Raw genomic sequence first — 15,232 nt, 5'->3', positions numbered from 1 at the left:
TGGGAGAGGGTTGTTTACTCCTTCTGCCATGGAAAACATCAGCTGAAGAAGGAACAGTCTCCACTCCGCAGATCGGACAGAATGCGACCTCCCTAATCAGCCAAGGCAGTACCCCAGCGGAGAGCTGTCCATCAGGCCCCCTGGGTTGCGCTTCTGTGGCTAAGTACAACCAGAACCAGATGTGACACTGGATAGACATGCCCTCCGTGACCACAGAGCTTTCAACAAGCTGTGAAAAGCTGGGTACTTGCCTACCAGTGCTCTCGATCCTGAAAATTTCAGCTCAGGAAAAGCCCTGTTTCCCATTAACCTGTTCTGTCCCCCTTGAAGTGGTGGGGATAAAATGAGAAGAGTGCTGCCTGTTTGGGAGATTGGGACCAGGCCTGAGAGGCATGATGTTTGGGTAGCATCTTCCCAACACGTGCAATTAGCACTGTTCTCAGATCACAGGCCTTGACAGCATTTACTGACAAGCACTGCTGGTGCGTGGTTTTTAGTTACAGTAATTATTTGCCCGTTTGCAACTTATCATGCAATGGGTGATTATTTCGTACTTGGCTATATGTTTTGTGAAGCCTATAGGATCTGTTATTTTTAGTTTGATTTAGCATAACTGGTCTCTTTGAATTCCACTTTCCTTTGGCTTCAAATGTGGAGAGCTCAGCATTCAGCAGGCAACTGCACATAGCCTGTTTGGGGGAAGAGTGGAAATTCACTGTGGCGGTTGCTGAATCGGTTCTTTTTCTCTTACCTGTCTCTCTTTCCACCCAACAGGAGGAGGTGCGCCAGTCTGTAACTCCTGCCGAGCCAGTCCAGTACTATTTCACGCTGGCTCAGCAGCCCACCGCTGTCCAAGTCCAGGGCCAGCAGCAAGGCCAGCAGACCACCAGCTCCACGACCACCATCCAGCCTGGGCAGATCATCATCGCACAGCCTCAGCAGGGCCAGGTCTGTGAGCTGCTGAGGATGCCCATCCAGCAAGACAGTGCCCCTTAGGTTTTTGGATGGGCAGAGCTTGATGAGGGCAGAGAGGCAGCCGGATCATTAGAGAGCACTGGATTTAAAGTCTGGAAACGGGAACTTTTCCCCAGATTCAGCTACTGGGGTGAGATGTCACCCTAATCTCTCTGGACCCTGTTTTTCTCAAAGGTCAAATGAAGAAAGTGTAGTGGACAGTATGTTCTCCAGGATCCCTATTAGCTCAGAAATTTTAGGAGAGAAAAAAAATGTCTGAAATGCCTTATGAAGAGTAGTGGGATCTCTGTAGAGGTACTAAAGTGAACTCCATGCCTGCTGTCTGTGTGTCTGTGTCAGAAGTGGAATTTGTGCCCTTAAAAGGAGAGATTAGGTATCATTGCCAGTTTGCATACTCCTTCTCCCCGTCATTTCTGTGTCCCATATTTGTGTCAAGTGACCTTCTCTTTTTATGATAGTAATCAGAGGACTCTTTCTCTCCCCAGTAGTATTGTTGAGAGCAGTAGCATTCATGTTTGTTGGGGGTCATGTGAGGCTGCAGAGAACTCTGTACTGTGAGCTCTGAATCCAAATTCTCTGTCAATCATTATTTATTCATCAAACACTGAGCATCCTCTGAGGGTAAAGTCCTGTACTATGTACTGGGGATACAAGCATGAATACAACAGTCCTTATTTTCAAGGAATTCACAATTTAGTTGGGGATACAAATACTTAAAGGTTGTACCTCCACGTGGGAATGTGTACAGGGTGTTATAGGAACACATCAAAAGAAGTACCTTGGCTCAGCGTAGTGGCTCATGCCTGTAATCCCAACACTTTGGGAGGCCAAGGTGAGAGGAACCCAGGAGTTTGGGTTACAGTGAGGTAGGATCATGCCACTGCACTTCAGCCCAGGCAGCACAGCAAGACCTCTTCTTTAATTAAAAAAAAAGGCAGGGACATGTGGTGGCTCGTGTGTAATTCCAACACTTTGGGTGGCCAAGGCAGGGGGATTGCATGAGCCCACGTGTTCAAGACCAGCCTGGGCAACATGGTGAGACCCTGTGTCTACCAAAAAATCAGAACATTAGCCAGCCATGGTGGCATGCACTTGTGTCCCAGCTACTTAAGAGGCTGAGTTGGGATGATCGCTTGAGCCAAGGAAGTCAAGGCCTCAGTGAACTGTGATTGTGCCATTGCACTCCAGCTGGGGTGACAGAGCAAGATGCTGTCTCAAAAAAAAAGTGTGTATATATATGTATGTATGTATGTGTGTGTGTGTGTGTGTGTATATATATATGAGAATGAGTAGCTAAGAAAGATGTGAAGGAGATGGTCAGATAATGTTCCTGAAGGAAGTAATATGAGTCTTAGGGAACAGTGGAAATTAAAGAAAGCGGGAAAGGGTGGTATTGCCAGTTGAGGGCACAGCATAGGCAAAGGCTTAGAAGTGAAAAACAGTACAGGGAGCCATGGGAAAGTAGTCAGCATAGGAGACCATCTAGGCAAGTTTGAAAAGATAGGTAGTGAACACATCCTGGACAGCCTTGTGTATTCTAATAAGGAGCTGAGTTTGCCTAGAAGAAAAAAAAATGGGGTGGAGGTAGATGGATTGATTGATGTTTTTTTAAAGATAGGTTCTCACTTGGTCACCCCGGCTGGAGTAGCACAATCATAGCTTACTGCAGGTTCAAACTGCTGGGCTCAAGCAATCCTTCTGCCTCAGCCTCCCGAGGAGCTGGGACTCCCAGGCGTATGCCACCACACCTGGATAATTTTTAATTTTTTTGTGGAGATGGAGTCTCATTAATGTTTCACAGGCTGGTCTCGAACTCCTGGCTTCATGCCATCCTCTCACCTTGGCCTTCCACAGTGGTGGGATGACAGGCATGAGCCACCATTGTAATTATGATTTGTCCAGGTGCAGTGGTTCACACCTGTAATCCCATCACTTTGGGAGGCCAACGTAGGCGGATCACAAGGTCAGGAGTTCAAGACCAGCCTGGCCAATATGGTGAAACCCCATCTCTACTAAAAATGCAAAAATTAGCCGGGCATGGTGGTGGGTGCTTGTAGTCCCAGCTACTCGGGAGGCTGAGGCAGGAGAATCTCTTGAACCTGGGAGGCGGAGGTTGCGGTGAGCTGAGATCATGCCGCTGCACTCCAGCCTGGGTGACAGAGCGAGACTCCGTCTCAAAAAAAAAAGGTAATTATGATTTTAGGATTTATTCCCTGCTCATTTACTTATCCATGTTACAAAAATGTATTGAGTACTTGTTTTATGCCAGACACTGTGCTAGGCAGGAGGGTTCAAAGATAATGGCTGCTCAGTCACTGCCTCAAGACCTCAATTGCACCATGATGCCTAAGGGACCTTCTTTGGCTAATGCTTGTGCCTCTACAGTGGTGAAAGCTTGACCTGCCAAAGGTTTTATCCCTTTACAGAGTGAACTTAGAGGGAGTCTGCCAAGGGCAGGCTCTGATTGGCTGATCATCCTAAGAAGCTCATGGCTGTTGTGCCCTGACAGCAGGGCACACCATACATGATTTGACAGCTGCCATGCTAACACAAGCCCTCATTTTCCTGAAATGATTTAGAAATACCTTGGAAATCCTCTTGGGAAAATTGGGTTGATATAGTACAGTGATGAGTTGGCAGCATGCATTTCTTTTTAGTCAGCGAGAATTTCATCTATCCTCTTCTCTGCCAACCCAGACGTGCACATCTTGGAGCTGATAAGGCTTGTGAGGATGGTGAAGTTGGTCCTTCCCAGCATTTCCTGGCTGTTCTTTCACCATCCTGCTGCTTCAGGGTGGCCTTGTGCTGTGTCACACCTCCCTGGACCTGTTGTGATGGCTATTTCAAGTTGAGTGCAGATATGCTTTGTAGGACAGAATACATATGTATCAAAGCAGAGTTGGAAAGAATGCATATTTTGGTAAAATTAATCCTGTGTTTTCTGTCATAAATTGGAAACTTATTTATGGAAGTTGGGAATAGGCTGAGTTGAAAATTGTGGTACAAGAATGGAAGAGATGTTTTCTGTTAGCCTAGCCCACTGCACGTACTTTTGGAACACTCTGTCGTCTTTCTTTCCTGCCCTCCTCCAGTTTGTAGTAATTTCTCCTTAGTAATCCCTTGAATCTCATCTGTCGTTCCCAGAACACATCCCCTTCCCTTGTAACTTTGGATGCATAGTTGTAATTTTCAGTAATCTATGCAGTCAGAATTAAGAACATCAGAATAGCAACATCAGTTGAAGTTTATGATTCATTGAGACTTCCATAGTCGTCTTATTGAGGTGATTCAGAGTGGGGGAGACAGAGTGACAGAATTCAAGTCAGGGATTGGATATACAGGTGTAGTTTAAAAGGCTCCACCCACACACCCCCGCCGCCGCTGCACCCCCCATCACTACCACCACCAGATGAGCCAGATAGGCTCCCTGCTCTAGGTAACCTGTGAAAGTCACAAATAGTACTAAAGTTTTGAGATTTGAAAGAATAATTGACCCTTTTGGCAGCTTGTGTCTTTACCATCTCTCAGAAGAGTACATTTCATAGGACTATAACCATTGTGTGTGAGAGACAGAATCTGCCAAGTCATACACATTGGGCAGAAATTTCTTAGATCCGAGATTGCTGTTTTTAGAAAGTTAGAGTTCTTGCTTTCTTAAATTCTATTAATTAGGGGTACACTTAGTTAAGAGTCTGTGTCTTAACAGTGTCCAGTGAGTTAGCAGTGTTTGCTCTCCTGTGGGAAGCCATACTGTGGTCCAGAGTAGCCATCTGGCCAGTGTGGGCAGGAATTGCTCTGCGGCTTGAATGGAGTGAGAGCCAGTGTGCACTAGGGTCAGCCTCGGAGATGTACCCCTGTGCGTTATTTTTCTCTCAGTGTCTTAAATGCCTAAGAAAGAGCACATGACCCTGAACTAACTAAATCCGTACCCTTTCCATTTAATGTTACCCTCCAAATTCATCTGCCCCAGACTTGACTTTGACTATTTCTGAAGTAAACTGTCATGGTTGCTTTTGATTTTTTCTGTAGTGTATGTGCCTTATCATCACTAAAGGGGCTGTGAAAATTTGCAGCATTTGGGGCACAGAGATTTATGTTTGGGACCCATGCAGATATTTGTACTGTGAGCCTTAAAATATTTTTGGCTTTTCTTTCATTTTGGAGAGTAGCTTTAGCAATGCTGTAAACCCAGAGGACTCTGCATTACTAGTATTGAGATGAGTTTAGGCATTCATTGAGAGGGTTTGTTCCCGGCACACTGCTCGTTATTAACGTCTTGGTAATCCTGTGGGCTCTAAGCCTGAACTCATGCAGCATTCTCATAACTCTTCCTTTCAGACCACACCTGTGACAATGCAGGTTGGAGAAGGTCAGCAGGTGCAGATTGTCCAGGCCCAGCCACAGGGTCAAGCCCAGCAGGCCCAGAGTAGCACTGGACAGACCATGCAGGTGATGCAGCAGATCATCACTAACACGGGAGAGATCCAGCAGATCCCGGTGAGTCCTGCCCTGAGGTTTGTCTTTACAGCTTTATAGAAGGAAATACTTAAAGATATATCTATGCCTTGAGATAGATATATATATATATATATATCTCACACACACGCACAATACTTTTTTTTTTTTTTTTTTTTTTTGAGATAGGTCTTGCTCTGTCGCCCAGGCTGAAGTGCAGTGGCTTGATCTCAGCTCACTGCAGCCTCTGCCTCCCAGGTTCAAGCGATTCTCCTGCCTCAGCCTCCCAAGTAGCTGGGATTTTAGGTGCGTGCCACCACGCCCAGCTAATTTTTGTATTTTTAGTAGAGACGGGGTTTCACAGTGTTGGCCAAGCTGGTCTCTAACTCCTAACCTCAGGTGATCCGCCCGCCTCAGCCTCCCAAAGTGCTGGGATTATAGGCGTGAGCCACCACACCCAGCCCACAATACTTATTTTTATGTGTGTGTGTGTGTGTGTGTGTGTGTGTGTTGTTTTTAATCTATATGCCAGTGTTCCTGAACACAACTTGCTTCACTGTGTTTGTTCCCTGCTTTCCTTTAATCTAGGTTCAGGTTCCCCACAGTGGGGCATCTTCACTCGATTTCCCCTCATTCCACCTATGCAGGGAAATCATTGTAACCACTACCCATGACAAGGCCCAAAGGCCCTGTGAGGCAGTCCTGTATTTGATCAGCAGAGGATAAGAGGGAGGTGTATAGGGAAGGCCATAAATACACTTGTTGCATATTCATGACTCATTTCCCAGTGGAGCCTGCAGCAAAGTGTATTTTTGGCTTTCATATAACTTATCCATTCCTTTACTGTGGACTGCTGCTTCCTGTGTGCCTTGAGGGATTTCAATTCTTAGATTTGTTGGCTTTTTTATTTGTACTCCTTCTTTTGTAAAATGTGTCCTTGTCTTAACACTTGCAGTCTGTACATGGTAATTTTGACCCCCGAAACTGGAAAGTGAGTGAAACAGAGCGGTCCTTCTATTCCCTGCCCTTTGCCATTTTTGTCATAAATGAAACGTAGGCAGGTATAGAAACTGACATAGACTTGGTTAACCACTTCCTCTGTGAAAATAACTCTGAAAGTATCCTTAGATCAGTTTAGGAATTGTTCTTCATCTGAAGTTAACATGGTAATAGGCCAAGAGAAAGCTTACGAAAGCGGCGTGTGTATGTCTCTTTCTCCACCTCTCTCACGTGTGCTCACAATGGATTGCATGACTGAGCTCTGCTTTGCTTCATTGTTTCACTCCCCAACCCCAAGATTTCTGTTGAATGGTTCTCGTTTTTGCAAGTGAAGGCACCGCCACAGTTTCATTTAAGCCAGAGAATAGAGAGTTCCACCTTGCAGATACTTTAACCCTCTGGGACACAGAGCTTTACCTAGCAGATTTGTTGCAGAATTCACTATTTCATCTTCACTGGCTCAGGCACTTTCTGTAGGAGTCTTCATTTCCAGACTCTTTAGGCAGCTCATTGGAATGTTCCTAATAGTGATGAGCTTCAGGAAGGAAACTTTATTTCCCTTTCAAAAACCCAGAGCTTATTTTGTCTGTAATTAATGTAAAAAAGCTATGAGGATCCCCAAACCTGTCTTGCTGTAGAGAAATGAGGGACGGATCATCACCAAATGTCTTAACCTAAGCTAAAAAGGAAAACTCTTGCTTCTGTTGAAGAGCTGCTTGGAACCATTTGGCTCACAGCTTTTCAGTCACATTTGGGTTTCTGCAAAGAGCTCTTCCCAGCTAGAAAATTTTACATCCGTGTAGCTGTCATTATACCTTCTCCCACTCCTGTGACAAGACTTTAGTCTTCTTGTGATCCCTGGCTGGAGTTCTGGGGACTCCTGGGACTAGCCACCATCAGTCTCTGTAGATGAGGTTTCCCATACCTCCGCGCAGCTGCCTTCCTCCCCACAAGCAACTTAACATTGTTGCCAGGAAGCTGCATTATAGGATTTAGGTGGGGAATTCAGGCTTGGCACCACAGCCTCCCAGCAGCTTCTCTTGGCATATTCTCAGGAAAGAAATGACTGCAGGTCATAATACTTTTGCCCTGTCTCCTTTGAACCAGATTGTTAATGGTTTTGGATTGTGTGTCCCTCCATCTTGCCTCAAGTGGGCAATTCTAGAATGGTCTACCATGAATTTGAGAGGTCGTTTTTTCTTGGTAGTTCAAATTCTGTGAGGCTGGGAGTCTCAGAGAAGCATTTTGATTGAACACTGTGTGCAGGAGTACAGCTTCATCCCATTAGCATTTTCCTCACGGAAGAGTCCTGCAGCTCGTGAAGACCAGAGGGAAATTTGCTCCAGAGCAGAGGCAACACTTACCTGTTAGCCGCAAGAAGCTCCCCCTTGCAGCAAAGCAGACTGGGCAGCCAGGGCAGGTGGTTTCTGGGGCCCCCAGATAGAGACCTAGTCTATCCATGCTCCCAGAACCCCTTTCATTTCCTCTAAATTGAGGGTGTGAATGTCTGCAGTCCTTCCCTGCCGACCATCGTCTTTGCTGAGCTACGGTTCTCTGACATGGTAACTGCCTTGGTCCTCTTTTCGTCCCTAGCTCAAAGCACTAATACTTTCATGGTACACTGGAGCATTAAGAGCCTGAGTTAAGGCTTTTAGCACACAATTAAATGCAGCATGTAGTATTATTGTATTATCTGAGATTTAATCGTAAGCATGAGAGACTCTAAGGGCGCTTTTGTAGCTTTGGTTTCCCATGATGGGGTTTTCTGTGAAAGGTTTATTGATTCTGCTTCCCCTTGGGAGGTGTTTGGCCAGAAGCTAGTGCTGAACACCAAGGATCCTAAAAGCCCCACAGACCCCCATCCAGCCTGGCTGTTGGGGAGAGAGATGGTTAAGCAGGCCAGCTTTTGCCTCCAAGATGTGCAGCATGGGGCAGGGCAGTGTGAGGGCTATGATGCGGAATGATGGCTGTCTGCTTTGGGCTCCTGGCGGACGCTGGATCTCTTTACAGTATTGGGAATTGTGGGAGATGGGAGGGAAAGAGGCCCACACTTAATGTACAGGCATTCTGATCATGTCAGTCAGATAAATTCCGAAGATAAGCCGTGATCATGTAGCTAAAATCCGGCAAATAACGAGCATGCAGCCATGCTGTTCTCACCTTTGTGACAGGATCTTCTGGGAGTTTTTTCTGAAGTCCGTTCAGGGAACATATTCTCTTCTGTGTTGTGTGACTTGTGGATGTTCTAGTTTTGCTTGTTTTGACCTCTCTTTAAAAGGGACTTTTTTCAGGGTAGGCTTCTTTGGAGGGCTTGAGGGGTAGGGGGCAGTCACCATCTCTCGTCATGGAAAGTTTGCCTGTTTGAGATTATGCTCAATGTCTTATGGTCTCTTTGTCTCTGCCCCTGCCCTAGGTGCAGCTGAACGCCGGCCAGCTGCAGTATATCCGCTTAGCCCAGCCTGTATCAGGCACTCAAGTTGTGCAGGGACAGATCCAGACACTTGCCACCAATGCTCAACAGGTATGTGCCCCAGAGACACAGGGCTTGTGTTGGAGATCAGGAGCAGGTGGCTTCTGACAGGAAAGGAGCACTCAGCACACAACTGTCTTGCCTCCTCATCCTTCAGCCAGAGGCACCACCCCCACACCCTCCATATCTCTTCTGCACCCAAGAGGCATGGGTGGTAATTGGAACATTAGGTTCAAAGTGTTTTCTCTTACTGTCTTGTTCTCAAGGGGCAAAGAAATGCAAGTCAGGGGAAGCCTCGAAGGTGCCTGAAAGAAATCTTATAGGTGTGCACACCTGTCAGACCCGGGATATGTTCGACAGATCTCCTAATCGTCAGGCTGTTTCCATCTTTAAACCCAAGTGGCTGTTGTGTTCTGGCACCTCCTGTGCCCTTTGAAAAGCTTACTTAGATTTTACCTCCACCTCCTTTTGCATCCCTGACCAGAAAAATTGCCCCTCTCCTCTCGTGCTCTACAGTATTGATGGCTGAGTCACAGATGGTGAGGGGGCTGCCTCCCTGGGCTTGGGGATATTGAGGGATGTGGGCACCATTTGTAGAAGATGGGGGGTGCTGGTCAAGGGGAGGCATTGTTAATGGATTCTTTTGCCTCAGACCCAAAAAAAGCAGCGATCGTTTAAGAGCTGGACCCGTCTGGCCCAGTTGCATTTCTGGTGATGTATCTATTGACAGTGGTGACAGAGCTGAGTTTGTAGAGCAGGTCTCCAAAGATCTCATTTGGGAAAATATGAAGAATGAGCCAAAAGCAAGGCTTCTGAGTTCCATATAGTCTCTGGGATCATTAAGGGCTCGCTCTTTGCCCACTCCCTGGCTTACCTAAGGACTCGGCTCTTCCGTAACTGATACTGACTCACACCCTTCCCCCAGCCCCTCTTTTTAACCTTGTAAGATTCTTCCCTGGGATCCTAAAAACATAACGGCATGGGAGTGGGAGGAAATGAGAAGGAAGCTTCTTGGTTCCTCAGAAGTCAGTTTGGGGCTGGGCACGGTGGCTCACGCCTGTAATCCCAGCACTTTGGGAGGGAGGCCGAGGCGGGTGGATCACTTGAGGTCGGGAGTTTGAGACCAGCCTGCCCAACATGGCAAAACCATTTCTACTAAAAATACAAAAATTAGCTGGGTGTGGTGGTACACGCCTTGTAATGCCAGCTACTTGGGAGGCTGAGGCACAAGAATCACTTGAACCCAGGAGGTGGAGGTTGCAGTGAGCCGAGATTGTGCCACTGCACTCCAGCCTGGGTGACAGAGTGAGACTTTGTCTCCAAAAAAAAAAAAAATTTGGTTTTGGGAACAGAACTAAAGCCAAAAAATGGGAGAGGTTGGGGAGAAGCAAGAAAGCGGTAGCTGAAGGCAATGAAAATCTTTGTAACAACAGGTTGTAATTGTGACGACCTAGTACTTAGTAGGTGCTCAGTAAATGTTTGTTGAAGCAGAATGAATAATATGTAAATAAAATTTAAAGGTAAGTGAAATCTCAGCTAATATGAATGGCAATCCTGCTCGCCACAGAGCAGTTAACCTTCTTATCTATGTGGAATATTTTCCATTTGTCTCGGGCTCACTTGTTTATTCTGCAGACATTTCTGGAATACTTATTTTGTATGGGCCCTGCCCTCAAGCAGCTTATAGGCTGTTGGAAGGAAAAGGACCAAAATAAGGAACAATAGTTAAGAAATAGTCACCGGGCGCGGTGGCTCAAGCCTGTAATCCCAGCACTTTGGGAGGCCGAGACGGGCGGATCATGAGGTCAGGAGATCAAAATCATCCTGGCTAACATGGTGAAACCCCATCTCTACTAAAAAATACGAAAAACTAGCCGGGCGAGGTGGCGGGCGCCTGTAGTCCCAGCTACTCAGGAGGCCAAGGCAGGAGAATGGCGTGAACCCAGGAGGCGGAGCTTGCATCGGCGGAGCCGAGATCGGCGGAGCCGAAATCGGGCCACTGCACTCCAGGCTGGGTAACAGAGCGAGACTCTGTCTCAAAAAAAAAAAAAACAAAAAAACAAAAAAAAAAAACCAGTCATGAAGCCTTTTATACCCGTTCCCTTTCTTGTTCCTCATAGCCTCATGGGTAGGCCTGCAGGGGTTGTTTTTGGCCGTGGTGAGGACATTTGAGAGGACAGTCCTTGTCTTGCAGGCTGGCTGTGATGATTCCAGGAAATGGTACACAGAGGACACTGCTGGTCAGATGTTCCATAGGAACACATGTGCATGCACACCGCAGTCTTCCTTCTAGTTTACCAAGCTGCTTCCAGCAGTTGTCATTATATATGCAGTTCTGCATGTCAGTAAATTTATCTAAAGTCCATTCACAGTCCGCAAGTAAGATTTTAAGTACTCGTGATAAATGTTGTATTTGTTCCACTCCCCGTCCCTCCCCCTTTCTCCTCCCCTCCCTTGGCCTAGAGGACTGCACAGTGCCTCTCTCGGAAAAAGTACTTCATAGGTTTGCCATGAGGACTGCTGGGGCCAAGGCCACTTGCTTGCCAGGGTGTTTCATATTCCAGTCAGATGATCTGGGTGATACAGGTTTGGTTTGGAGCCCACCTTCTAAGAATGAAAGAGACCACTCACCACTTTGTCTTAACACTTTGCAATCCACCTTCACTGGCTGAAAGACTGACTCTTAGGACTTCTACCCCAAACCATAGCACCTAGGAGCCATGTGTTCTGTTTGAGCCTCAGGACCTTCAGATGAGTGGGTGGTTGAGGGAGTAGGCATTCATTAGAGAGATGGGGGTGGGAACTATCTATTATGTGCTCAGGATTCTCGATGTCCCTTTGTGCTGCCAACTCCTGGGATAGCCATCAGTGCTAGAAGATTAGGAGGGGCCCTCGCTTTCTTACTACCCATTGAGCTGGGCACTTTATATGCATTGTCTCATTTGATCTTTATGACCTTCTTCTGGGTGGTGGGCTGGTGGATCAGACCCTGCAGCTGACATGTCAACTCTGCCATCTTGATTCTTACAGATTACCCAGACAGAGGTCCAGCAAGGACAGCAGCAGTTCAGCCAGTTCACAGATGGACAGGTAGGGTACCCAGCCTGGGCAGGGGCAGAGGGTGAGGAATTGCGGGGCAGGGTAGCAGGTAGTATCTGGGTTTGGATGGTTAGGGCAGCTGTCCTGTCCTCTCCTAACAAGGAGTGGACAGAAATTGTTAAAACAAGTACAATATTTAAATCAGGGCACCTATCCTTTAGTTTTATAGACTTAGTTGTAACTAAAAATAATCTTAGACCATGTAGCCCCAGTTGCTATTTTACAGATGAGTAGACTGAACCCTGGAGATGGGAAGTGCCTTGTCCATGCTCCCCTAGATGTTCATTCCAGACAGGACTAGAGAGCAGGTTTCCTATTTCCCTCTCTAGAACTGTATTTTTTTCCCCTAAGCCATAATGTTTTTTAATAGCATAGACTGTTGAGTTGCAGAGAACATGTGACCTCTTGAACTCTCTGGGTACCTGAAATTCAGTAATTTTCAGTCCCTGCAAGGAGAGAATCTTCCCTTTTCCCTCTGCTTTCCCCTCACAGTACAGTACCAGAGACCACTGAGGACATGATAGGATGACATGCCCAAACTTGTGCCCTCTGCTGCTCAAAAGGGAGAAGAGCTGGCATCAGGACCCACCTCTGGCTTCTGCCAGCACCACATGCTAGGCTTACATGCCAGGGCTCCCGTGAAGTCTTGGCTTTTGGTTTCTTTGGGGAGCGCCTGGAAAACCAAGTAGTCAATTAGCCCTGCCCTTCCTAAGTGGCTGTGTGAGTATCTTCTCCACCCCTGAAGGGTCTTGGCTATAGTTAAGTGTTTATACCAGGCCACCTCCTTAGCAGGGCCCATGGAGAAAATTGAAATTCAGTTTAGTTTCAACCTGAGCCGGATATTCTGAGAAAAGGAGGAGAGGAGGGGGTAATCCTACTGCCCCTGCCAGTGTAGATTACCAAGAGTTGGGGAAATGCTGACTTCCAAGCTGCTGGTACAGTGGTTCGAATTGCTTGTGTTTGCCACAGAGGAACAGCGTGCAGCAAGCTCGAGTCTCTGAGCTAACGGGAGAGGCAGAGCCCAGAGAAGTGAAAGCCACAGGAAATTCAACTCCCTGCACCTCTTCCCTGCCCACCACACACCCCCCCTCACACCGGGCTGGTGCCTCCTGTGTCTGCTGCTCCCAACCCCAGCAGAGCTCCACTTCCCCTCCTCCTTCTGACGCCTTGCAGTGGGTGGTGGTTGAGGTATCTGGGACCCCCAACCAGCTCGAGACCCATAGGGAGCTGCATGCCCCTCTCCCAGGGGTGACCTCACTCTCTCCTCTCCACCCCTCGCAGCAGCTCTACCAGATCCAGCAAGTCACCATGCCTGCGGGCCAGGACCTCGCCCAGCCCATGTTCATCCAGTCAGCCAACCAGCCCTCCGACGGGCAGGCCCCCCAGGTGACCGGCGACTGAGGGCCTGAGCTGGCAAGGCCAAGGACACCCAACACAATTTTTGCCATACAGCCCCAGGCGATGGGCACAGCCTTCCTCCCCAGAGGACCCGGCCGACCTCAGCGCCTCCTGCAGGCTAGGACACTGGTGCACTACGCCCCATGCCTGGGGGCCAAGATTCTCCAGCAGAAAGATGCAATATTTTTTGTTTCCTTTTTTTTCCATTTTTTTCTCCAAGGAATCAATATTTCAATATGTTGAGCTATGTGTCCAATGCTATGAAATTAAAATATTAAATAACATATTTATGGCATTTTCTTGAAGAGTGTGGTTAAAGAAATATTTCTTCTTTTGTTTTTTTTTGTTGTTGTTTGTTACCGCCACTTCTTTTTAGGAGCAAATCTCCCCAGGGGTGTATGGTATTTCTTGACTCTTGGAACAGCTGCTACCCCCAAGACTTGCCACGTTGTTCTGCCCTCAGATGGAATTAGGTGAATGTGTATAGCTGCTTTTTCACTCGTGGTCCTCTCCCCATCCCTTGCTCTTACGCCAGAGCTCTGTGTATTTGCATCCAGAGGCCATGGAAACATTCCTTGCATTTAAGAGATTTATTCCCCATGGAGAGTGGGTGGGTTCATTGCCACACTCTTTTCTCCCAGGGACCCAGGAGACTAGGACTTTGTGCGTTTGCTGCCCACCTCCCCTTTATTTTTTAAATGCATTAAACACTGTGCTAGTCTCCTTTGCATGGACTTCAGACTGCATGAAATGCAATAAATCTCATTTTAGATAATTTAGAGTCTGGGTTTCTGTGTCTGGGGGCATTCATGGGGCCACTTTGCTTGGAAAGGTTCATTTTGCCCTCAGGTTGTGTGTCTGGGAGAGAGGGCTGCCCTTGTGAGAAGGGGATGTTCAAAGCGAAGGGAACTTCATGCTGTGTATGTAAATCAAACAGGTCCTTAGCCGGTGTGTGTGTGTGTGTGTGTGTGTGTGTGTGTGTGTGTGTGTGTGTGTCTTGCTCTGTTGCTCACTTCATGCTGTGTATGTAAATCAAACAGGTCCTTAGCCGGTGTGTGTGTGTGTGTGTGTGTGTGTGTGTGTGTGTGTGTGTGTCTTGCTCTGTTGCTCACTTCAGCCTCAATCTGTGTGTGTGTGTGTGTCTGTGTGTGTGTGTGTCTTGCTCTGTTGCTCACTTCAGCCTCAATCTGTGTGTGTGTGTCTGTGTGTGTGTGTGTGTGTCTTGCTCTGTTGCTCACTTCAGCCTCAATCTGTGTGTGTGTGTCTGTCTGTCTGTCTTCAGCCTCAATCTGTGTGTGTGTGTGTGTCTGTCTGTCTGTCTGTCTGTCTTGCTCTGTTGCTCACTTCAGCCTCAATCTCCTGGGCTCAAGCAATCCTCCCACCCCAGCCTCCTGAGTTGCTGGGACTACAGTCAGGTTACAGTCATGTACTACCATGCCCAGCTAATTTTTTTTATTTATTTGTAGAGACAGGGTTTCACTTATTGCCCTGGCTGGTCTTGAACTCCTGGGCTCAAGTGATCCTGCCACATCAGCTTCCCCAAGTACTGGGATTATGGGCATGAGCCACTGTGCCTGACCTACCTCAGCCAGTCTTAAAAGTGAACTTCGGCCGGGCGCGGTGGCTCAAGCCTATAATCCCAGCACTTTGGGAGGCTGAGACGGGTGGATCACGAGGTCAGGAGATCGAGACCATTCTGGCTAACAAGGTGAAATCCCATCTGTACTAAAAAATACAAAAAACTAGCCGGGCGAGATGGTGGGCACCTGTAGTCCCAGCTACTCGGGAGGCTGAGGCAGGAGAATGGCGTAAACCTGGGAGGCGGAGCTTGCAGTG

General features: G+C 47.4%; 1 protein-coding gene across 16 annotated transcripts in view; it reads left to right on the top strand.

The window, feature by feature from the left end:
* LOC105494815 (nuclear transcription factor Y subunit gamma) overlaps positions 1 to 14,171 on the top strand; it is an 80,837-nt gene extending 66,666 nt beyond the window's left edge. For 9 of the 16 annotated variants that reach the window (XM_011763676.3, XM_011763681.3, XM_071095243.1 and 6 more), the window contains 5 exons: positions 775 to 948; positions 5,314 to 5,472; positions 8,843 to 8,950; positions 11,930 to 11,989; positions 12,968 to 14,171. In XM_011763676.3, coding sequence (XP_011761978.1) covers positions 775 to 948; positions 5,314 to 5,472; positions 8,843 to 8,950; positions 11,930 to 11,989; positions 12,968 to 13,399 — 933 coding nt within the window. In that variant the 3' untranslated portion in view covers positions 13,400 to 14,171. The other 7 variants (XM_024796923.2, XM_011763683.3, XM_024796924.2 and 4 more) reach the window with 7 other exon arrangements.
* Positions 14,172 to 15,232: the final 1,061 nt, after the last annotated feature.

This window comes from Macaca nemestrina, chromosome 1 (genome assembly GCF_043159975.1).
Source record: "Macaca nemestrina isolate mMacNem1 chromosome 1, mMacNem.hap1, whole genome shotgun sequence".
Classification (NCBI taxonomy): domain Eukaryota; kingdom Metazoa; phylum Chordata; class Mammalia; order Primates; family Cercopithecidae; genus Macaca; species Macaca nemestrina.
The sequence above is the reverse complement of the archived record's forward strand: the minus strand, read 5'-3'. Positions and strand labels throughout refer to the sequence as shown.